The following is a 24644-nucleotide window of genomic DNA, read 5'->3' on the forward strand; positions in this document are numbered from 1 at the left end:
ACATCTCTCTCTCTCTCTCTCTCTCTAGCTCCCACTGATCACTCTAGGGTCATGCATTTATTTAATATGCTGCCCTGTATTTGCTATCACTGACTATAAAAAAGTTTACTAAGAATGGGTTGGATTACAGTGCCATCAATCCACCGTGAGCCTGAAGCACAGAAGAGCATACAGACCACTGCATGCATGCATTTCTGCACAGAGCAGGTGGGGCTGGATGATCTGTAATGTTTTGAAGAAGTACAAAAATATTAATTTCCCCAGATGTTCTTTATAAGTGATGCTTAATACTTCCCAAATTTGTATAATTCTACCCACAGGCATGAAATCAACATATTGCATACAAACAGATGACCTATCAAGGCTTTAGAGTCCAATTATAAAATCACTATTGAAGTATCTTTCAGAAGGGAGCTGAGGCATGCACCTTTCACCAGCTGCAGCTTTTAAATATCAATAGCAAGATACAGCAAGATAGATTCCCCACCTTGATTCGGCTTACAGCTTCCTGAGCCTGCATCATTCTCACATTCTTGGATGGAGTTTTGTCTGAAAGAAGCTGAGTAGAGCCAAGGTAATTGGCAGCAAATATGATTCCATCAATTAAGTCTTCAGGATCACAGGGTCCAGGAACTGCAGTACAGAAAAACTGAATTATTGAGCAAATAATGATACTAATGGTAAAGAAATAAAATATGTCATTGTTGATGCCAGCATGTGAAGACTGCAATGGCAGCTTTGGAATGGCTGAATTTCTTCATGATAGCAAAAGATCAGATACAATTAGAGGAGACAGAAAAGGACCTGCCTCTCTGCTGCAGAGACTGCACTTGATAATCCAATGTGACTCTTACATTTGCTCATTCTGTCAAGACAAAAGTTCACCCTGAAGCAAAACAACCTGAATGGATTTCCCCCCGTTCTCCTTTTCAGAAAAGTGCAAAGCTCTTACATGCCCCCACCCTACAAGACCCTTTCACTTACCTAACCTCAAAAGCATAAACATAAAGTAATATCAAGCAAAATAATCAAAGCTGTGTACAATAAGAAAATTAAATACATTTCTGTATATTAGCTTACTCTACGCATGATATTCTCCTTCCAAATTGTAGCTTGCTTGTTTGCTTGCTTTTCTTTTCTTTTCTAAATGAATGACTGGTGAGGAAATACACTTGTTCCTCTACATTCGCTGGGGTTAGGGACACAGGACCCCCATGAATGTGGAAAACCCACAAATAACAAAAACACTATGTTTTTACCTGAGAGAACACTTCTCTATGAATCTCTAGGTCCTTCAATGCAATTCTGTGGTCAACATCTGCCAGACACTGACCACAGAATTGTGCTGGAGGAGCGACAAATGCCTAGTGGAGTGTTCTCTCTAGGAATCTCTAGGTCCTTCAGTGTGACTTTTGGTTACAGTTGACCATAGAGTTGTGCTGGAGGATCTAGATATTTCTAGAGATAACATACTAATAAAATCTGTGAATAAGCAAATCTGCAAAAGTCAAAGCCACAAATGTGGAGGGACGAGTGTAAAAGCATTAAAAAATAAGTCATGTAGGGTTAGGGAGATGGTTGGGAAGAAGTCTGTCAAGGGGTTGAATGTTTACACCCACCTCACTCTGTGTGTATGCATGCCTTCAAGTAGACTGTCAACTTATGGCGACCCCAAGAATTTCATAAGGTTTTTTTAGGCAAGGAATACTCAGATATGGTATTGCCAGTTCTTGCCTCTGAAATACAAGCTACAGCACCTTGTATTCGTTGGCAGTTTTCCACTGAATACTAACTAAGGCTGACCCTGCTTAGCTTCCAAGATCAGATGCGATCTGGTATCTTTAAGGTATTTAGTCCATCATTCTACTAATCAAGAGTAATATTTCAAAATTTTGGGCCACGACAGAAAGCCATGCTTGATTAAGCTGTTAACACATTACTGCAAACTCGACTTTTTCAAGCATGCACAGTAGCCAACTTGCGAGGAGCTTTCTTTGGATCTTTTCCAGATCCAAAGAAAGCATGAGCTGGGCTTTGTTTGCAACCACCAACTGCTGGGCAATTGTCAGACCCAAAGGACCAATTGTTATTGGGGCGGGGGTTTGTGTTTGTTTTTTAAAGGGAAATATTGACTGGCATATGCAAAAGGAATGAGCAATATTGCCATAGAGAGGAGGAGGAGAGAAGTAGCTGGGCGGCCATTTTGAGTAGTGAGTGTTTGAATTTTTTTAAACCCTTAGGAGAATGTGCTTGTTGCTGAGGGGGTGGAGCTTCTGGGAGTCACATCTGTGAGGCGAGAGAATTTTTTTTTTCATCCAAAGAGAACTACAGAAGAGGCTGAGTTGATTGAACTCACTTTCAGAGATAAGGCCAGGTCATCAGGGGCCTTGGTGCAGGGACATAGCCAGGATTTTAGGAAGGGGGGGTCCAGACTAAGTGCCACCATTATATTGGGGCTTGGGTGCGGTGGCGCAGCAGCACACACCATTCATTTTTCTAACGGAAGGGGGGGGGGTCCGGACCCCAAGAGGATTTACCGGAGGATTTTTGGAGGAGGAAGCCCACAGTCCTGTTTCAGTAATTACTTAAGACTTCTCCGTATGGACACTGACAGAACTGCTGCAGTCACCTGCAACACTTGTGGGATGTTTGCCTTCTTACCTACAGATGTGGAGAACTTCACATGCACCACATGCAAGTTGGTAGCACTCCTGGAGGAGAAAGTCCAGCAGCTGGAGTCCAGAGTAGCTACACTTCGGCATATTAAGGAGCAAGAGGATTTTCTGGACAGAACGGAACCAACGGTCTTGGATGGGGATCACACAGAGGAAGTTGCTGGGGGGGAGGAGATCACTTCACATACATAGGAGGCAGACAGCTGGAAGAATGTCACACAGAGAACTAGGCCAACAAGGGATTGTTCTGGGATTTTGCAGCTAGAGAATCGATTTGAAGCTCTTTCCCTTATCAAGGAGGACAAGGAAGAGTAGCATCGACAGACTTCAGGCACAGAGCAGGGGATCTTGAGAGTCCCACCCGAGGGAATAGTCGCTGCTAAGCCTCAGAGGAGGCGTGTGGTTGTAGTGGGCGACTCCTTGCTGAGGGGTAAAGAAGCAGTGATTTGTAGGCCTGACAAGATGTCTCGAGAGGTGCATTGTCTCCCCAGGACAAAGATCCGTGATGTGACGAGAGGCTGACAAGACTGGTCAAGCCTACTGACCAATACCCCTTCCTTTTGGTCCGTGTGGGAACCAATGATACTGCAAGACACAGCCTTCAGAACATCAGAAGGGATTATGAGGCTCTTGGTAGGAAGCTGAAAGAAATGGATGCACAAGTTGTCATCTCGTCTCTTTTGCCAGTTGAAGGACATGGTCCAGGAAAGGAGAGGAAAATAGCAGATGTGAACAACTGGCTCCGCAGATGGTGCCGCCGAGAACCATTTGGATTCTTCGATCATGGGCTGCAGATCCATGAGGGGGGACTTCTTGCAACGGATGGGTTGCATCTCATGCCAGTTGGAAGAAATGTTTTTGCTAACAGTCTCAAGAATGTGATCAGGAGGGCTTTAAACTGAGTTCCTTGGGGGAGGGAGACAATATTATGGAAGGCGAAAGGGATGGAGAAAATAGTCAAACTGACATAGAAGAAACAAGACAAATAGTGCAAGGACCCAACAGTGGGAGGCAAAAAAACTTGCACAGGTAGCAAGTAAAGAGGACCCATGGTCTGCAATCTCTCTACACTAATTCACAGAACATGGAAAATAAGCAAGATGAACTTCAACTTCTAGTACAACAAAGCAAATATGATATAATAGGCATCACTGAAACCTGGTGGGAGTCTCAGAAGTGGAATGTAGAAATAGAGGGGTATAACCTTTTTAAGAGAAATAGACCAAACAGGAAAGGAGGAGGAATAGCACTGTATGTCAAAGATATTTATACCACTGAAGAGATCCAGAACATCAATACCGGCAACCAGGTGGAGAGCATCTGGATAAAAATTAAAGGGGAGGGAAACAACAAGGATGTTATGGTGGGAGTCTACTACAGAACCCCCAGTCAGATGGAGGAATTGCATGATGCCTTTCTAGAACAGATGACCACACACTCAGAAAGGAGAGATGCAGTAGTGATGGGTGACTTCAACTATCTTGATATTTGCTGGAATTCACTCAGCTAAATCCTCAAGGTCTAGCAAATTCCTCACTTGCCTCAATGACAATTTCATTTTCCAAAAGGTGGAAGAGGCAACAGGGGGTCAGCTATTTTAGATCTGATCCTAATCAACAAGGATGACTTGGTTAATGAGGTGCAAGTGGTGGGATCATTAGCTGGAAGTGACCATGTACTCCTGAAGTTTGTTATACAGTGGAAAGGAGAAGCTAGGCATCATCAGACACGCATTCTAGACTTTAGGAGAGCTGATTTCACTAAACTTAGAGAAATACTGGGGGTGATCCCATGGTCAGAAATACTAAAAGAGAAGGGAGTTCAGGGCAGATGGGAGTTTCTCAAAAGGGAGATACCGAAGGCACAATTTCAAACAGTTCCAGTGAGAAAGAAAAATGGGAGGTGTCTCAAGAAACCAGGATGGATGACTAAGGAACTTTCAACTGAGCTAAGTTTGTAAACGGAACACGTATAAGAAATGGAAAAGGGGAGAAATCACAAAAAAGGAATTCAAAGCAATAGCAGGCATGTGTAGGGGTAAAGTCAGAAAAGCTAAAGCGCAGAATGAACTCAGGCTTGCTAGAGAGGTTAAGAACACTAAAAAGGGCTTTCTTGGATATGTCCGCAGCAAAAGGAAGAAGAAGGAAATGGTAGGGCCACTACGTGGAGAAGATGGCAAAATGCTAACAGAAGACAGAGAAAAGGCAGAATTACTCAACACCTTCTTCGCCTCAGTCTTCTCAGAAAAGTAAAAGGGTGCTCAACCTGAGGAAAATGGAGCAGAGGACAGAATAGGGGAATTTCAGCACAGAAGAAGCAAAGAGATAGTACAGGAATACCTTGTTAATCTAAATGAATATAAGTTTCCAACGACCAGAGGAACTACATCCAAGAGTATTAAAAGAACTGGTAAATGTAATATCGGAGCCATTGGCAATAATCTTTGAGAACTCCTGGAGAACAGGAGAAGTCCCAGCAGACTGGAGGAGGGCAAACGTTGTCCCCATCTTCAAAAAGGGAAAAAAGAGGATCCCAACAATTATGGTCCAGTTTGTCTGACATCAATACCAGGAAAGATTCTAGAGCAGATAATTAAACAAAGAGTCTGTGAACATCTAGAAGGCAATTCCATAATCACAAAAAGTCAACATGGGTTTCAAAGAAACAAGTAATGCCAGACAAATCTTATCTCTTTCTTTGACAAAATTACCAGCTTGGCAGATGAGGGGAATGCTGTGGATAAAGTATATCTTGATTTCAGTAACAACAACAACAACAACAATAATAATAGGATTTATTTATATGCCGCCCAATCACTGGAAATCCGGACGGCTTACAACAGAAAGGATAATAAGGCCTTTGACAAAGTTGCCCATGACATTCTTGCAAACAAGCTTGTAAAATGTAGGCAAGACAAGGTAACTGTTGGATGGATTTGTAATTGGTTGACCAGCTGAACCCAAAGGCTGCTCAACAATGGTGTCTTTTCATCCTGGAGAGAAGTGACCAGTGGGGTCCCACAGGGCTCTGTCCTGGGGCCAGTGCTATTCAACATCTTTATCAATGGCTTGGAGGACAAAATTGGGGGCATATTTATCAAATTTGCAGATGACACCAAATTAGGGAGAGTAGCTAATACCCCAGAGGACAGGATTAAAATTCAAAATGACCTGAATAGACTAGAAAGCTGGACCAAAGTAACAAAATGAAATTCAACACTGAGAAATGTAAGGTACTGCACTTAGGGCAGAAAAATGAAATGCACAGATATTGGATGGGGGACACCTGGCTGAACGAGACTACGTGTGAAAGGGATCTAGGAGTCCAAGTAGACCACAAGTTGAACATGAGTCAATAGTGTGATGCGGCAGCTAAAAAGGGCCAATGCAATTTTAGGCTGCATCTATAAAAGTATAGTGTCTAGACCAAGAGAAGTACTAGTGCCACTCTATTCTGCTTTGGTCAGGCCTCACTTGGAATATTGTGTCCAGTTCTGGGCACCACAATTTAAAAAGGATGTTGAGAAACTGGAGCGTGTCCAAAGGAGGGCGACTAAAATGGTGAAGGGTCTGGAAACCATGTCCTATGAGGAACGACTTAGGGAGCTGGGGATGTTTAGCATGAAGAAGAGAAGATTAAGAGGTGATATGATAGCCCTGTTTAAATACTTGAAGGGATGTCATATTGCGGAGGGAGCAAGCTTGTTTTCTGCTGCTCCAGAGACTAGGACCTGGTACAATGGATGCAAGCTACAGGAAAAGAGATTCCACCTCAACATTAGGAGGACCTTCCTGACAGTAAGGGCTGTTTGACAGTGGAACACACTCCCTCGGAGTTTAGTGGAGTCTCCTTCCCTGGAGGTCTTTAAACAGAGACTGGATGGCCATCTCTCGGGGATGCTTTGATTGAGAGTTCCTGAATGGCAGGGGGTTGGACTGGATGACCTTGTGGTCTCTTCCAACTCTATGATTCTATGATTCTATAATTCTAATATTGGACCTCTTTCTCCTGGTGGAAAAGGGTGGTTGTTATACATTTTTAAACTTGCAGGAGGTCTCTCTCTCTCTCTCTCTCTCTGTATATATATATATATATATATATGTATATGTATATGTATATGTATATGTATATGTATATATTTTTTAAAGTGATGAAGTATTCGGTGATGGCATCCTCCATTTATATCCTCAACTGGAACAATTCCCTCTTCCATTTCCATATTCTACTACTTTATTCTGTTTTGTTTGTAAGATCAAGGGACCCTTTCACAGGACATAAATATAGTGCAGTGATTCCACTTTAACAGCCATGGCTGCATCCTATGGAACCTTGGCATTTGCAGTTTAGTGAAGAACTAGTGGTCTCTGGCTGAAAATGTTAAAAGCCCATCCCCGAACTGCAAATCCCAGGATTATATAGGATGAAACAATGGCACTTAGTAGAATCATAGCTATAACTGTGGTATGAAAGGGCCCTGGTCTCAACAAACAGTTATTTCAAGAAGTTGGAACAGATTACATGAAGTTGACTAATAAGTCAGCAAAGATTTTAATAAATTTTTGTCCCATTTTACACTTACAGCAAAAGATTGATAAAACCTGTTTTAACATTAAGTTTTAAGATAAGCTTACCTTCAACATAGGTTGGGAAAGAAGCCAAGCTTTTTCTTGACTGTAATTAAGATAAACAGGATATCAAACCGAGCTAAGCATGATGAGGTATGCAATAAAATGTATTTCATGCAGAAATGAACAATTTATTCATTACATAATGACAGTTGTTACCCAGTCTCTGAGGTCAGATTATTAAGAAATATTATAAATATCTCAAAGTATTTTTATTAAGAAATTACTGTGCACCATTAGTATCAATAAGGCATTTTCATGCTGCCTTCAGTAAAGACAGCAAGTTTTACAAAAGCAAAAATACTGCTAATTCACATATATCACAAACAGAAAAAGTGGCAAATATTCAAAGAGAGAAATATCCAGCCTCTGAGGCTTAAGTGTATAGACCCTTTCATGTGAAAGGTCTTCTCACTAATCTCTTTCTTTGCTAGAGTGTTAATGTACTTCTAATTCACTTTATGGGACTCAGGCTGCAATCTTCAAACATAGTAATTAATAAGGGAACACAGGAGTGTACTGTAAATATCTACAATTGACACTACTTAAGAGTAAGCTTTAAGACAAATAATTTGTTTAAAATTCATAAAGTGGCAATCCAGCAATATTTCTTTAAGTCATGGCTAAAGAGAAAAACACTTCTAGAGCAGGGGCATGCAACAACCAATCTGTGGGCTGCATGCGTCTCTGCTCATTTTTGTTGCCTATCATAAATGACATAAGTATTCAAGACCACTTTCTACATTTTGAAATAAGGCACAGGAAGGTGTAGATTTTATTTTAAAGGAAATCATGCTCCCAGACATCTTCAGCAAGCAAAAGTCCACTTTAAAATTCAAGATCTCTGCTTTTAAAAAGTTGGGAATGAACTTCTGGTTCTTTCTACTGCCAAATGCCAGCGTGTGTGAGAGAGCGAGTATGTGAATATGTTTGTACTCATGACCTACAACTGGTTCAGGTAGGACATGGCCCCCAGATTCTGGTTGCTGCCACACTACAGAATTAGTATAGTTTGATATGTTTTAACTGTCATGACTTCATCCTATGGAATCCTGGAATTTGTAGTTTGTTATGGCACCAGAACTCTGACAAAGAAGGCTAAATATTGCACAAAACTACAAATCCTAGAATTCTATTGCACTGAGCTGTGGCAGTTAAAGCAGTGTCAAATGGCATTACTTATGCAGTGCAGGTGCAGCCTCAGCGAAGTTGCCCATCCCTATTGTATAGAGACTGAAACACATATTCCCACTAGCAGCTTATCACCAGAGCTACTTCTCAGTAGGCTTCTATTCTTGTGGAGTTCACAACTGACCAACAGTTAAGATGTTCAGTTTCAGCTAGAGTCTGTAGTATCTTTCTCCTAATCAGAGAGTGCTGACAGTATTGAAACCAAGGCTTTCATTCGCTTAAGTTGTTGTTAGCTGCCCTTGAGTAGACTTCGACACACAACAACTTTGTCAATAAGACATCTCCAAGACCCCCTGTCCTTAACCTCTCTGTCCAAGGCCTGCAGGCCCAGGCCTGTGTCCACCCTGTGCAAGTCTAACCATCTGGCAGGTGGTCTTCTTCTCTTTCTACTGCCTTCCACCTTTCCTAGTATCATTCTCTTTTCTAATAATTCATTTTTTCACATGATGTGGCCAAACTACAACAGCCTCAGTTTAGTCATCCGGGCTTCCAAGGAGAGTTGGCTACCAGTCCTGCAAAATAGCAAAATCAGCACTCAGTAAACACAAATGAGAAACCACCCAGGGTCAGGAGCTTTTCCAGCAGACAATGATCACCAATTGGCAGACACTAATCCTCTTTTGCATACCGTCCCATCCTGAGGCCCTGCCATCAACAACGAAACAATACACAGATTAACAGGGGAATCACTCCTCCTTACACAGGGTCACACAGTATATATATATACCCACTCTCTTCCAGGTCAGCATTCTCTGAAGATGCCAGCCACAGATGCTGGCGAAACGTCAGGAATAAACTCTTCTAGAACACGTCCACATAGCCCAAAAAACCCACAAAAAACTACAGGTCATTTATGTTTATTTGCATAGTTTTCTCCAAAAAATTTAAAAAATTGGTTGAGATCAGAAAAAAATGTATGACAAAACCACAATATCTTGAAAAAAGAAAACTATCTATTCAGTCCCATGAAAAAGGACCAAAAAAACTCCTCCCTACATGTGAAGGAAAGAGTTTCTACCAAATAGCTCAAGATTTCTTACTAAAAAAACAGTTTCAGAAAATTAAGTGTTGGGATGGAAACTGACATTTTATTTTCACAGAAGAAACTGCTTCTGTGACCATCTGATCTATTACACGGCTTCTGTGTTTGATATTCCTACACTGATATCATTTTAAATAATTCATCAAATTGCCATAAGCAGATTAAAATGGTTTATCTTCTGCCTACAAATAAGCAGAGATAATAAAGCAATAGAACAACAAAAGGCATTTCTGAGAAAAGCTTAGTGGTAGAAAGTACATAGTTGCCAATTAACTGATAGAAAAGCTTTGCTATTATTATGGGTACTACTATTATCATAAATCTTGATTCCTTCCTTCAGAGAGCAGTTTTTACACATTTCTATTAGATTTTGCTACAAATACAATTGTGTAATCTCTTGACTGACACTGCCTGTGTTTAAGTAATTGATGTTACAGAAAAATAATTCTGTGGAGCCAAAACTTTTCTAGCTTAACTGAACAGTTAGCCATGTAGATTATCTGACAGAAGAGGTTGAACAGAAAGGGAAAGAAGCTGCTTCGTACTTCCTGCCAGAAGCCTTCTAATGCTACTAATCAAAATACATTTGACAGTCATTTTGTCTTTTCCATGTGTGTGGAAAAGGAAAAGGCAGAAAAAGTAATGGGTAAAGGTTTCACTTGGAAACACCTGATGAGAGCATGTTCATATTGGTATATACCAATGTGGTAAATTTATCAACACAAAAAGTACCAGTCTGCCATAAGAAGGCCCACAAATCAAGACAAAACAATTTGTGCCTTTTAATTTTGTAAAAGTGTTCTTTAAAAAGCTGTTTCCTGACTGGAGAGATTTATTGTAGTTTTAAGTAGTTCTCCAGAATGTGGCGGCTAGGATCAGCCAACATCCTCCAAAAGTGTCTTAGCTACTGTTTAACATGCAAGTATTTCTAATACTAAGGAGTTTTGAGAAGGAATTGTCCTGATTTTAAGGAAAACTGAACAGCTTCACGTACATTGCCTTTGAGTATTGGTAACATCCAATGAAAAGTCTGACAAAAGGCCATTTAAAAGCAACCTCCCACCAAAAATCAGATGTGGAAAAAATGTAACACACTATAATAAAATTATTGGCTATATGCAATTGTTAATCCTAACTAGAGCAAACCAATTTAATCACTATAAACTTGCTAAGTTAAAAATTATATAATATTCAGCTATTCAAAGGATCTATTCTAATTGAAACTAACAACTGGATACAGTAATTAATTAATATACCCTTGCTGTCAATGTGACCACTGAATATAAAGTCTTCTTGTTTTTAATGGGTCCAAATTCATAGTTTGATTATAGAGGGCTGTTTAGCATGTCAGTCTTTTCATTAACGGGGCCATGGGTTAAAGCAGCTTAGTTTTCTTTTCTAAGCACTTCCGATACAGCAGTCATCACTCTAAAGCTATGTACAAGATCCAGGGAGGTAAAATAGGAGTGATTTAGCGCTTCTGGATTTTGGTAGCTAGAAGATTTCCTATTCTCATGCTCAGGACAAAACAAGTCAACATAAATTGTGCTTTCAAGGAACAATAGAAACCACTTTATATGCTCTTTTTAAAAAGGCCAACTCTTAATTATCCCCATATTAAACATAACTAAGAAGCAAAGCCAAATTCTGAGATTGTGGCTGGACAGGATGGTGGTCACTACCAACTAGAGGAAACCCATTAAATCAGTTGTTGAACAATGACTCACCACATCAGTCAACTCCACTGATTCAGTGGATCTACTCTAGTCAAAACTAAAAATAGAATTTAGGCTAGTAACTCTGAATCAACCAAGTATCCATGCTGGCTCAAAGGTTTTGGGAGCTGTAGTCCAAAACATTTTTTCTTGCAAGTTCTGCTAACAGACAAATAATATTATAAACAACACTGTAATGCAACTTTAAGTAATGCAATGCCCATGTCTTTTGACAGTGAACTGCAGTCCAGCAAATACTTTACTTTGTTAAAGACATTTGGAAAGTTGGATTGATGAGAATTCCATTTGATTGGCTTTTTGCTAAGAATTATCCAAAAATCTTCAGCCATGCAATGGACAGATTTTAAAAATTGGGAGTATGGGAAACTGAAACAGATCTATCAATCCAAGCAGGGAATTTTGAGTCCTCTGGATTTGAACTCCAGTATGTTCAGCCATGTTTGTAGTGCTGATGTGTGTGGTTGCCCCCTCTTTTTTTCTGACAGCTTTTTCACCTTCAACAGTTAAATGACAGGCAGTCACAACACAGACCTATGCTGGGAATACTGCACTTTTCAATTTAGCCGGTTGAAACTTTCGTTTGATTTGCTTTTGATAAGAATTTGCCAAAAAGAAAACCCCTTAAATTTGTCCATAAAAGAGATGGAAAGAATTGTTCTCACTTGTATCTGGAGGAAAATGTTTTAAAAGAGAGGTGCATGGACCACGCTTAACACACGGATTGAAGGAACATTTACTTCAAACCAATTATCAGTGATTCTAATGGCATTTTGCATCCAAGATCACTGCTTCAGCCTATTAAAATTGACTTGACCTAACAATGTAAATTCTGCTTTCTTAAACAAGGCAGCTTATTCAAATCTATGCAATTTATTGATTAGTGTAAGTAAGATTGCAGCCTAAATCACAAAAGTCATCACATATCATTAATAAATTATCATTTTCAGACACAAATACATATCTAAAATAACATTCCCAGTATTAAATAATGCACAGAATATAAAGGATTCTAAACATGACAATATTTCCAGTAAAAGCACTCTTTGTAAAAATACTGCACTCTACCTCCTTATTGGTGGGAGTTTCTGCTGTACCACAGACATCTTGGTGATGTTGAATACTTGATGATTCAGCACCTTGGGGTGAAGATGAATCAGGAGATGGAGACTAGATATAAAAGGATATACAATGAAATGAAATCCTGAATCAACAATATATTGCGTTTTTCTTGTTTTTATTTTGTGACTGAGATTTACCGTAGGTACAGAGCTTCCCAGTAGGAAAAATCTAGGTAAAATTTATCAAGCAAATTTTCAACAATTATCTTTAGACTACATTAACACTCATCCCTCCCCATTTGCTGAAGTTAGGGGCACAGGACCCCTGTGAATATGGAAAAACCGCAAATAACAAAAACACTAGGTTTTTACCTGAAAGAACACCTCTCTAGAAATCTCTAGGTCCTCCAGTACAACTCTGTGGTCAACATCTGCCAGACACTGACCATAGAATTGCACTGGAGGACCTACAAATGCCTAGTGGAGTGTTCTCTCTAGGAATCTCTAGGTCCTGCAGTGCAACCTTTGGTTAAAGTTGACCATCGAATTGAGCTGGAAGGAACATATTAATAACATCTGTGAATAATCAAATCTTCAATACTCAAAGCTGCAAACGTGGAGGGATGAGTGTATTTGAAAGCAAATCTTTATTAACTGTAAATCTGCTTAGAATCACAATGAAATTATGCAGGATTAAATACTTAGGGTTCTATTTAAGTCACTAATTTGAGAAAGATTTCTACAAGTCTTACCTATGGGTAAAACTTGTACTTGAGGACAAGTACAGCATAATCCTATAAACATAATTTTTACTGATTTCACTGTAACCTTCCAAGGCTTGATTTAGTATTTTGCTGCTTGAACATTGGTTAAGTCGTAAATTTTATTAAACCACATAAACGTCACTGTTGCAACACTAAATTCATAGTATTGATTAGACATTAAAAAAACTCTGAATGCAGGCTATTGCCTAAGACAGAGTTCGCACAGTCAGTTCTTTTGTGGCTGAATATTGTTATTGTCTTCTATTTTTATTCTGATCAGAAAGTAAAATAAGGATGCAAAACAAGCTCACAGATTCACAATGTGATAAATATCACTGCAGAGTGGAGTCCTGCTAAAGTTGTTTTCACAATGTGACTTGCATTGGTTAAAACACAGATGTTTCCAAAATGGATCAAAAACTCTAAAAAAATATACAAACAATTACAATAATCAACCTAGTCCTGCTCTTATTTCATTTAACATATAGGAGTTCCAAATGGCAGCCAACATATTTTCAAGGGTAAAGATACAGCTCTTCTTTCTCCTACCCTTCTTTCTGTTATTTCTCCCATCCCATTAGCCATACCCCAAGCTTTCCCTGAACATCCTCTAGTGCAAAAAGAGTAAAGACTAGTTTGAAATGGCATTGAAGTCAGCTGGGTGCCAGAACTAAGCAGGGGCCCTTTCACACTACACAGTCATAGCACTATCATTCCACTTTAAGTGCCATGACTTAATCCTAAGGAATCCTGTCATGTGTAGTTTGCTGAGGCACTACAACAGAGATACAATAATGTTGTTGTTGTTTTTCAGACAAACAAAGGCAGTTTGAAAGAAAAATGGCTACTTGTATTATGCATGCTCATCCCAATTTCCCCTCTGGTAAAAAAAAAGTTTTTTAGGTGTTCGCAATGTTTTATAACAACTTTAACCAAAGGTGATAATGGAACAAAAGAAATATGGGTATAGATCATGGGATGACAACAACCCTTTACAAACCTGAAAAAACCTACATTCTACTAATATAAAAATGCTCTACTGCTGTTAGATTTAATGATATTAAGCTGTGTTACACCTCCGCACCATCAGCAATATTACAGTACATGCAGTCCAGTAGCCAAAATTATATTCATAATTAAAGATTATATTGCTATTTTCCTACTTTGTTGCTGGTATTCCTAGTGCAAGATCTTTATATACATCTGACAAGAAATATCATCCATCAACATCCAGCATCATTTAGAATACATAATCATTGATTTTGGTATCTATCTTGGAAATGTCCTATTTATCCTACCATACATTCTGAGTTAGGAATAATCAAAACACTAGGACAGACTCACAATGCAAATTAAAATAGTCAGTGAGATAATGGATGTTTCTACTTCATCCATTATCTACAGAAATCATATCAACATAATACTCTTTGATAAAATATAAGCATATTTAAAAATTTGGAACTGTACAGACAGCACACTTCAGAGTCTAAGGGTGAATCTACACTGTGAGGCACCACATTCTTGGTAGAGAAGGAAACTAAAATTCCAGGAATCCGTAGGATGGAGCTACAGCACTTAAAGTATTGTCTAACTGCATTATTTCTACAATGTAGATTCATCCACAGTTAAAAGAAATTATCCTAAATCACCAGTTACCAGAATTCACGTACCATTCTCCTAAGAAACTCAACCTGATACATCCAAAAATTCTCCATTTTGCTTTTCCTGTTGTTTTGCTTCAGCTACCAAGTCAGCCACTAATTAGCATGTGTCACCAAATTGCTTTTTCCAGTAGTGTTATGTACCTGGGACATGAAAATGAAACCTGTAACAGGAGATGTTGTGTATGGCCTATGTAGATTATTACCAGAGAGCTCTAAGCAGGTCATTCTACCAGAACAAGCAGCCTTTGTTTCACAATAGGGTTTCTATTCCTATTATCTAGAGCCTTATTTGTGTAGCAGAACTCTAGCATTATTGGTATCTTCTAACTTAATAACATTATAGGGAATGCTATAAAATGTAAAATGGTTCATGTTGTTATTTAATGGCTAAAATTAGATATATAATTTTAAACCCAGTCTTAAACCAATTTTGGGAGCCATTACTAACCCAATATCAATACAAAAGAAATGGAGGAAGATTGTTGTGGAGGAAAATGTGTACATTTGCTGTTTTCCCAATTGCCCATAGTCCATCCCTCATGGACAGGGGATATTGATTAAATCCAACGGGAAGGAAGATGGACAATTTCTCTTCTAAACGACACTTTAAAAATAAAAAATCCTGAATGGTGAGAGTAATGGGAGAGATTTGTATATTGTAGCAGGGCTAGCCTGAAAGCCAGTGTTCACTATTCTGATGGTTGGTTCTGAAACTGCTATGAAATTCTAGAAAAAAAATTGCAAGCCCAATTTCATCTGAGAATGTTGTTGTTGTTGTTGTTGTTGTGTGCCTTAAAGTTGTCGACCCTAAGGTGACCCTATCACGGGGTTTTCTGGAGCTGAGAGTGTGTGACCTGTCCAAGATCACTCAGTTGATTTCCATGGCCAAGCGGGCATCAAACCCTGACCTCCATAGTCATAGTCCAAAGCTCAAACCATGACACAATGCTGGCTCTGAGAATAGGATAGAGATATACAAAACACCACAAATATTGCACATAGTACATCCTGGGTTTCTGCAAATCACCCAAAGGAGGGCAGCAAAAAATATTACAGCAATGTGTACCAAGGATTTACACTACCTAGAGAAGACAGCAATAAACTCTATGGCCCCATACAGACAGGCCAAAATAAAGCTGCTTCAGGTCACTTTGGATGTATACTGTTTAAATGATGCATGCATCATAAGAGTCCAGAAGCCGCACCAAAGCTGCGTTCCAGTCCTTAGAACTGGACCACTTTAACTGCCATGGCTCAATGCTATGGAATTCTGGCATTTGTAGGTTTGTGAGCTATTTTGCCATCTCTGTCAGAGAGCTCCGGTGCCACAACATATTATAAAATCCAGGATTCCACAGGATGGAGTCATGCCAGTTAAAATGATGTCAAACTGCATTAATTCTGCAGTGTGGGAGCAGCCTAAGTTATCTATATCGTAGCTACTCCAAAATCTTTAGGTTTTATTTTAAAATCAAAGTGTTTAGAATTAGATTGCTCATAGATCTAGGTATCTTCCTACAGAATGTAAAATTACTATAAAACTGATATAATAAGGTTGGTATAGTACAAAGGGCCCCTGTCATCCCCTGGGGTTTGGTTTCAGGAGGCCCTATGGATACCCAAATCCTTGGATACTCAAGTCCCATTAAATACAATGGCATAATAAAATGGTGCCCCTTATAAAAATGGCAAAATAAGGTTTGCTTTTGGAATTGATATTTTTTGAATATCTTCAAGCCATGCATGGTTGAATCACTGGATTAAAAAATCTGTGGATACAGAGGGTTGATGTAGTCTGTTTAGAAGTACTATATTGGCTTGAAAGTAGAGGCTGCTGCCCCACTGCAGAATTAATACAGTTTACAATTAATTCTGTAGTGTAGGTGCAGCCTTAGTTATACTTTAAGTAGACCTACTGATATCAATGGGACTTAAATTAGTCATGATGGTCTGAAGTCCTTCTGATCTCAACAAATGTATTTTAAGTGTAAATAAGTCTGGACTGAAGTAGTTAATTCTTAAATATGAATCAAGCCTTTCATGGTAGTATGAATAATCCTAGGACCCTCCCCACTTTTTAAAAGGTAGTGTCATAGTTAGCAAAATTCTGACTATTCAAGCATTAAAATGTTCAAAAATTACTTGGTTAGCTGCATAATTTTAGGAATTTATAATATCAATAGAAAGCCCAAAGGAATTCCCAGCTGTTCCAAGCAACATCTCTTAAAGGTTTTGCTTACCAAACACTGAGCATATTACCACATCCATATAACTGGTCACATTGTGCAGCACCTGAAACCTGCTCAATTATTCAATGCAGTCCTTCTCAATTCCCTTTATTAATAATAGATTAGCCTGCTGTGGAAAAACTGAAGGTCTGCAAAGCTGCCTAAGCATCAGACTGAGAACTGAGGGAAACTTGTTGACATAAATGGAAATTTAAAACAAAAGGAACATTACCTAAACAGGAGGGAGAAAATGGGAGAGAATGCATTCCTCAGAAATGTTAAATTCCACTTCATATAACCAAACCAACCATGTGCATAATTTACTAAACACCATAAAAACAAATCTATGCTGTCTGAGGTTTGCAAGCCGAGGGAAGAGCTGTCATAAGCTGTTCTTCTGCCTCACTGAGTGAGAAGCATTGGGTGTGGAAAATTGTTGCTACACTGGTCTTGGAAGATGGGACATGCAAAGTTGGCAAGAGATATGTTATATTACGTCAGCCTCCAACTGAAGGAAATGTAAGCCTCACACTCAACTTCTTTATCAGGAAACCACGAAATGTACAACATTAAAAACATATATTTTTCTTTACCAAGCTCACTTGCTCCATCTATGCCCACAGATTTATACCTTTGTTCAAACAGGAAAATGGTAAGGCACCCTGAATATTTCAAGGGGCATATTTTTTTAGGTATGCTAGACATCATCATAATCTCTGGGAAATTCGCAGGACAATCCACAAGTGATTTGATCAAAGCAATCCAGCTTCTTCTAGAGCTAGTATTTTATATGTTTGTAGTCTATTTACATGGTTTTTATTGATTTAAATTTCTTTGCATTTGTTTTCTTTGCATTTGCTGCCCTGAGATCTTTTGATATAGTGAAATAGAAATATTTTGATGAATAAACGGTGGTATTAATACAGCCATCAGGATGTTCTTGCCGAACTCCCAGCATTATATTTTATCAAAGAGTATTATGTTGATATGATTTCTGTAGATAATGGATGAAGTAGAAACATCCATTATCTTACTGACTATTTTAATTTGCATTGTGAGTTTGTCCTAGTGTTTTGATTATTCTGAGTTTGTCCTAGTGTTTTGATTATTCCTAACTCAGAATGTATGGTAGGATAAATAGGACATTTCCAAGATAGATACCGAAATCAACGATTATGTATTCTAAATTGCATTGGCCTTTTTAGCTGCCGCATCGCACTGTTGACTCATGTTAAACTTATGGTCTACTTGGACTCTTAGATCCCTTTCACACGTAGTTTCATTCAGCCAGGTGTCCCCCATCCCGTATCTGTGCATTTCATTTTTCCACCCTAAGTGCAGTACCTTACATTTCTCCTCCTTGCTGAACCCCATTCCTTACATTTCTCCTCCTTGCTGAACCTCATTCCGCTAGCCTTGGCCCAGCTTTCCAGTCCATTCAGGTCACCTTGAATTCTGATCCTGTCCTTCACGCCATCTCACAACCAAGCAGAGTGCTGGATAAATGGATTTTCTGGCCTCAATCTATGTTGCCTTCTGCTATGTAGTAAGCCCCATACAGTTAAACCCACAACCTGAGGTAAATGAAATAATTTTATTCTCGAACTAAATAGTAACAACTAAAGAGGGAGATAAAAGAACGATCAGACAAGTGGCAGGGCAAGTGGCCGGATGAGATAAAAAAAGAGGTGAGCACCGTGCAAAAGACTAGTGAAGAGAAGCAAGCCAGGGAGAGAAAAGATAGAGAAAACCAATCAAACTTAACACAAGGAGTCAGGCCTGGTCAGTTGCTAACAAGTTTGTGCATGAACTGCAAAATAGTTGTAATAAGAGCCCAGAGCAAGAAAACATTTAGCAGGAATGCCCTTTTAGGGCAGAATAAAAAAGAATCCCGCTGAATGATAAATTATCAAAGGGAGCATAACACCACGCAACAGAGCTTGTACACCTAAAGCAGATATCAACAGTACTTCTGAAATTATACTATTTCTCAAACCAAATTAATGTTGCATTTGACAAACAAGTTTTGCATTTTATCCTAGAGAGAAATGCTTGCACTATTCTTGCATTTAGAGTTCAAACACTTTCCCTTTCAAGGTGATCTGTACTTTTTTATGAGATGAAGCTATGGGAGTAACAGGAAGAGCAAGTTAATTCTTTGGCCCACCCACACCCCACACCCTACATAGTCCTTTTCAAAGCATCACTGAGTTAATTTTCTGAATGTGTTGAAGAATATGATACAAAATACTCTGCAGAAATAATCCAGTTTGAGACCACTTTAACTGCCCTGGCTCAATGCTAGGGAATTCTGGGAACTGTAGTCTTGTGAGACATTTAGCATTCTCTCTCAGAGAGCTCTAGAGCAGGGGTAGGCAACCCTTTTGAGCCGGGGGCCGGGTTGCTGTCCCTCAGACAACTGGGGGGCCGAAGCCAAAAAATAAATAATTAAATAATTATTTAAAAAAATTAAATAAATAAATAAACCGGGACAAATGTAGGACAAAATTTTCAAATGGAGGACACTTTTTATATAAAAAATGGAGGTCACGTGAAAAAAATTGCTGATTTTTAAAAACATGTTAAGATAAATGCATGTTTCTGAGGCTTCTATAGACAATTGCCCCACCATGCCCCTCGCGCGAGACACCAAAGGCCCCGGCGGCAATCGGCGGCAGGACCGGGCTGGGGCTGGTCCCAAGGCCTCGCCGGGCTGCATCCGGCCCACGGGCCGCAGGTTGCCTACCCCTGCTCTAGAGCCACAATAAACTACAATTCTCAGCATTCCGTAATACTGAGCTGGGACAGTTAAAGCAGTCTCAAACTGTATAATTTCTGCAGTTTGTTTTGGACCTATGGGATTTTTCTGTTGAATGAGAAACAGCAGTTAACAGGACTATATCTTTCTCAAACCATCTTGCCCATCTAAGACAAAGAATACAATGAAAACTGAGCATGGAAGCATAGCCACATACAGCATGCATGTGGCCACTGAACAAGAGACTCTTCTAGATAAAATGATAAGAGAACTCCCTGGAGATAGCAACCCTAATGTAGGCTGAAGTCAAAAGAATAGCTGATTTGTGACTTGATGTACAAACCAGTATGTTTTATAACCTACTTCAAATAACTCTTGTAGTTTAATAGACAGAGGGAAATACTCAGATCTGGCAAGATGCTAGTACATTCAAGATAAATTAAGTCAATGAAATCATAGCATTCTTCATTAAGGCTTTGGGCTGCAATCCAGCACACAGGCTGCCTATATCATATAAAAGTCAAATTATGTTCAGTAGGCTAAACGTTTGCAGAACTTCAGCTGTGGCTTTCTGTTACAGAATCCCTGCAGTTGAACTGGAGAACATTCAGTCATCCAGATCCTGATGAACTACTAGCCCACCATGCTTCATCACTGGCCATGCTGGCTAGGTCTGATGGAAACTGGAGTTCTGCAATCTGTGGAGGGCCACATGTTCTCAAGGCCCATTATACACCAAATATTTCAAGGCCATCCAGTGGCATTTTTCATATATAAAACTTAAAAACAATACTGACCAGAAGGTGAGAGATAGAATTCTGTACTGTAACTGAAAGCACTTAATGTTTTTGAATCTACTAGTGACAGGGGCTAATGCATGAAGCAATACTATGTGGATAATGGAAGGAAATAGCTCTGGTTGTAGAGTGATTGAAACAGTCACATAAATCAAAAGGAATATTGATAGCTACATTATCTGAGCTTGAAACGATTCCATCCAGGGACTTGGCACTGCTTCTAATAGAAGCAAATGCTTTAGTGCAAATATTTTGAATATGTCTTTAAGTGTATATGTTTTAGTTGTGCCACATTATTACTACTACTGCTACTATCATCATCATCACCACCACCACCACCACCATTCTTATTCCCCATTTTCACCAAAAGTAGGAATCAAGAAAGTGTGCAATTTAAAACAAGCAGGTGTAGCTGTGTTGGCCATTTAACAAATTAAAACAAAAATCCTGATACAAATATGATGTTTTTCCTGATGCAAAAATGAAGAATTCTTGAGGAATTCATTGTTCTCTGCCTACAAAGAGGCCTGTGACCTCACTGGAATGGAGACATACTGGATTGCAAAAGAGGGGTCCGTGTTGAGATGAAATTTGGACTTTTAAATTTCCTGCACTTTGAAAATCTCCCTATTGCCGCATGGCCAGAAGGAAGAGGAGCGTGCCTGCAAAAGGTATCTTCCCCACCACACCATCTTTAATACCTTCAGGTCTAAAAGCCTGGCAGAATAATTTAAAAAAAAAAAGATTTTTGTCTGGCAAAGGCAGCACAGCTGTGAAGCAGCCATTTTTGCTCCTTGTGAAGGGAGTTCCAGAACCTAGGGGCAGCCACTGAGAAGACTTCTCTCTTGTGTCTTCATCAGCCATGCTTGTGAAAGTGGTGCGAATGAAAGAAGGGTCTCTCCCAAGGATCTCAAGGCAGGCTCATACAGGGAAATACATTCTGTCAGACACACTGGAGATAAGCCACATAGGGCTTTACAGGTCATAACCAGAACCTTGAACTGAGCCTGTAAATAGACTGGCAGTCAGTGGAGCTATAGTTTTTAAAATATGTTTTTAAAATTTTTTTACCACTATATTACAACAATGATTAAGGGGTAACTAAGGAAGAATTTGTATTGGAATCATTCTGATAGTGTAATGTTTTGTTTTCCAAGCAGTTAAAAACATTGATAAAATACTGAGCATCAAAGTAAAAAATGTACATGGACCAATTCTGCCAGATTTTGTCATCCAAAATTGCCATCCAGGTGTTTAGTATACTTACATCTCCCTCTAGTGGCCTCTGATCCTCACCATCCCTAGTTGGGCTGATGTCTTGCCTCATCACCCAAATGGGTTCTTTGGGCTCATCAGGGGTATAAGGGGAACGGATGGTCCTTGTCTTTACTTCCTCAATAGCTTCTTTAATGTCTTTAATGGCCAGTGATATTGCATCCCTTTTTTCCTTGCTATATCTTTGCACTGATTCCCCCACATTAACTGATGGTCTAGAGCCAACTGAAAGTTGACTGTTGCTTTCAGGACACACATTAGCAAGAGCATTACTGGAGTCCATGTTCTGCTCTGCTTCAGGCATGTCTTCAGCAGCTTTGTCTAGGCTCTGAGAACTCATGCTCTGTTTAACCTCAGCCACAATTTGGTCAATATCTTCTTCTTGTTCATAACTGTCCATCCTTGGATATGGAGCAAACTCTGCCTCTTTCTCAGGACTGTCGGACTCTCCGTCAGAGCGCTCATCATAATGGTGGAGGCGTGCACCCAAAGCTTCCTTCCGATAGTTGTCAGCCTCTTCCCTCTCTTGCTCATACAGCCTCAGGCCTTCCCTGACATCAAGGTCAGGTGTGTCACCTATTTCCTCATACACATGTTCCTGCAGTCCATAGTCAGCATAGGGCTCTGCATACTGTTCATCTTCCCCTCGGTGGAAGAGCCGGTGGGTGTACACATAGCCTGAATATGCTGCATTCATGGCTTCCTCATGCTCAATGGAATGAAAGTGCAAGTGGTTGGGAAGAGTTCGGGTATGAAGAGTCTCAGCATGTTCTGCTTCAGCATTTTCAGTGTACTCCTCTGCCTCAGGTCTGTACTGCACTGCATAGGCGCTCTCATCCTCATTCTCTAACACTCTGTCTCCTTCATAGTTATCCCCTGATGTGGCTATGACATCTCCCTCAGCAGTATCAGTGTGATTATGGAATCCACTCTCCGTGCTAGCTGATCGTGCTAACATGCTTTCTTCTTCATGTCTGGAATGTCTTTCTTGGCCACCATTGGCACATCTTGGATAAACAGCATACTGTTGCTGTTCCTCCTCCGCCTCAGAGTGCTCCAGGTCTGCCTCTATAGACTCGCTGACTTCTCTATTTCCTGGTTCTTCATTGCCCTCTCCTTCAGGTGGCCCCTCAAAATGGTTCATGGCAGATTGTAAAGGATGTTTCACTTATTCTATTGACATTTTGTGTGTTGAGTCTGTAAAGAAATGATTTAAAAAGGGCAGTTATTACACAATGGCAAAGGAACTAGACATTTTAAAGTTCTGAAGAATTAATATAATATTTCTGCTTTCAAATCTAGCACTGGGTGGCATTTCTGCTTTCAAAAATCAACTTATCTAAGATCTAGTAAAAACCAGAGTCATGCACTAAATTTGATAAGCAGAGAGTGAATATCAGATGTTACCCAAACTGTTACCATAAGCAGAAAATAATGACAAGAATAGAGAATGCATGGTATACTAGCCAATTAGCTGAAACTGAATAGGCTAGCAAATGAGATACACAGTATGAAGGATACTCTGCAAAAAAAATTAATGCATATAGCATACTGGTCAAAAAAAAAAAAAAAGAAGACGGTTGTTGAAGGACAAAAAGCTCTGCAAGGGCAAGAGGAGAACATATTAAGTTAAAAGGACAAATATGGCCTGGGGCAATGCATTTAATATGACAGATGGGAAGTACTGTAAGAAGATAGCCTGTTGAATATAAAAGAAGGATTTACACATAAAAGATATCTGGTAGAAACAGAAAAACATGAAAAATAAAAAGTAAACCAACTGATTTAACAGAAGATGAAGAAAAATGCTGCACAACAACATGTGCTATTCTTGCACTCAAGTGTTCTTGTCTCAAAACAACAATAACAACCAATTCCTTTTCCAGGAGAAAAGAGAATTAGACAAATTCCCCTGCCTTGAACTTTTTATTTTCTCTGCTCTTAAATCAAGAACCTAAGCTAAAACAATTAGCAAACAGACTATGCTTTTGATAAGCAAAATTTTCCCATGCCCCCCCCCCCCCACTGCAAAGCTGCTTGAATACTGTACCATTTTTACTCTGTTGTATATTTGCTGAAGGCTTTGAAATGCAGCATTATAAATAAGGAAGGCCCAGGAACAGAAAGAGTCATCAAACCATATACTCAAGAGTAAAATAAAAATTGTAGCTTGTGATTTATTGCAATTGTGGGGGGAAACAGGAAAAGTTGTTTGTCAAACAGAAGTATTTATCACATGGAATGACTATAAATGGATATGTCATGTCAATAAATATTTCACAGACTCATAGCGTTGTGGTGCTAGAAATCTATGAACTTAACAATGAGCAGTGTGAATAACATGTAACCACTCCTGCTAAGTCCTCTCGAGCCAGTGCTGGAAAGAGAATACGGTATTGTCACTAATGCTTGCTGTAGATCCAGACACATTACATTTTAGCCCTGCATGAGGGCAAACCAAAGCCCCCCAAAATGTGAATCCCAGCATTCATCAATAATGACAATAGTGTCTCAATCTATTGGGAATTGCAATCCAATAATATTAAGAGAGACACATTTTGCCAGCCCTTGTTTTAGCCTTTTGTGGCTGAACCAAAAGATGGCTGCTGTATAGGACTATTAGTATCCTTTACTACAAGGGTGGGCAAATCCAACAGTGCACATGCAGCCCCCAAGAGGTCAAAATAATTTCTTTTTGCTCCAGAATTCCCCCAAGTACTCTCTAGGGATGTATAGAGGGCATTTCCGCCATGTTCGGAGCCCCCCTGGGCGCCCTAAGAGATCAAAAACAGTTTTTGCAAAATTGTTCTTAAGACTTTTTTTGCCTGGAA

General features: G+C 39.5%; 1 protein-coding gene across 10 annotated transcripts in view; it reads right to left on the minus strand.

Moving 5' to 3' along the window:
• The window catches only part of LOC149323640 (amyloid-beta A4 precursor protein-binding family A member 1-like), a 120199-nt gene that overhangs the window by 34351 nt on the left and 61204 nt on the right, over nt 1–24644 (minus strand). For all 10 annotated transcript variants that reach the window (XM_089490495.1, XM_089490478.1, XM_089490435.1 and 7 more), the window contains exons 2-5: nt 21806–23010; nt 12335–12436; nt 7307–7346; nt 488–633 (exon numbers count right to left, since the gene is read on the minus strand). In XM_089490495.1, coding sequence (XP_089346621.1) covers nt 488–633; nt 7307–7346; nt 12335–12436; nt 21806–22957 — 1440 coding nt within the window. In that variant the 5' untranslated portion in view covers nt 22958–23010. The remainder of the gene's footprint in view (nt 1–487; nt 634–7306; nt 7347–12334; nt 12437–21805; nt 23011–24644) is intronic.

Source organism: Sceloporus occidentalis, unplaced genomic scaffold (assembly GCF_023333645.1).
Source record: "Sceloporus occidentalis isolate IW3139 unplaced genomic scaffold, rSceOcc1.0.p SCAF_1, whole genome shotgun sequence".
NCBI classification, from domain to species: domain Eukaryota; kingdom Metazoa; phylum Chordata; class Lepidosauria; order Squamata; family Phrynosomatidae; genus Sceloporus; species Sceloporus occidentalis.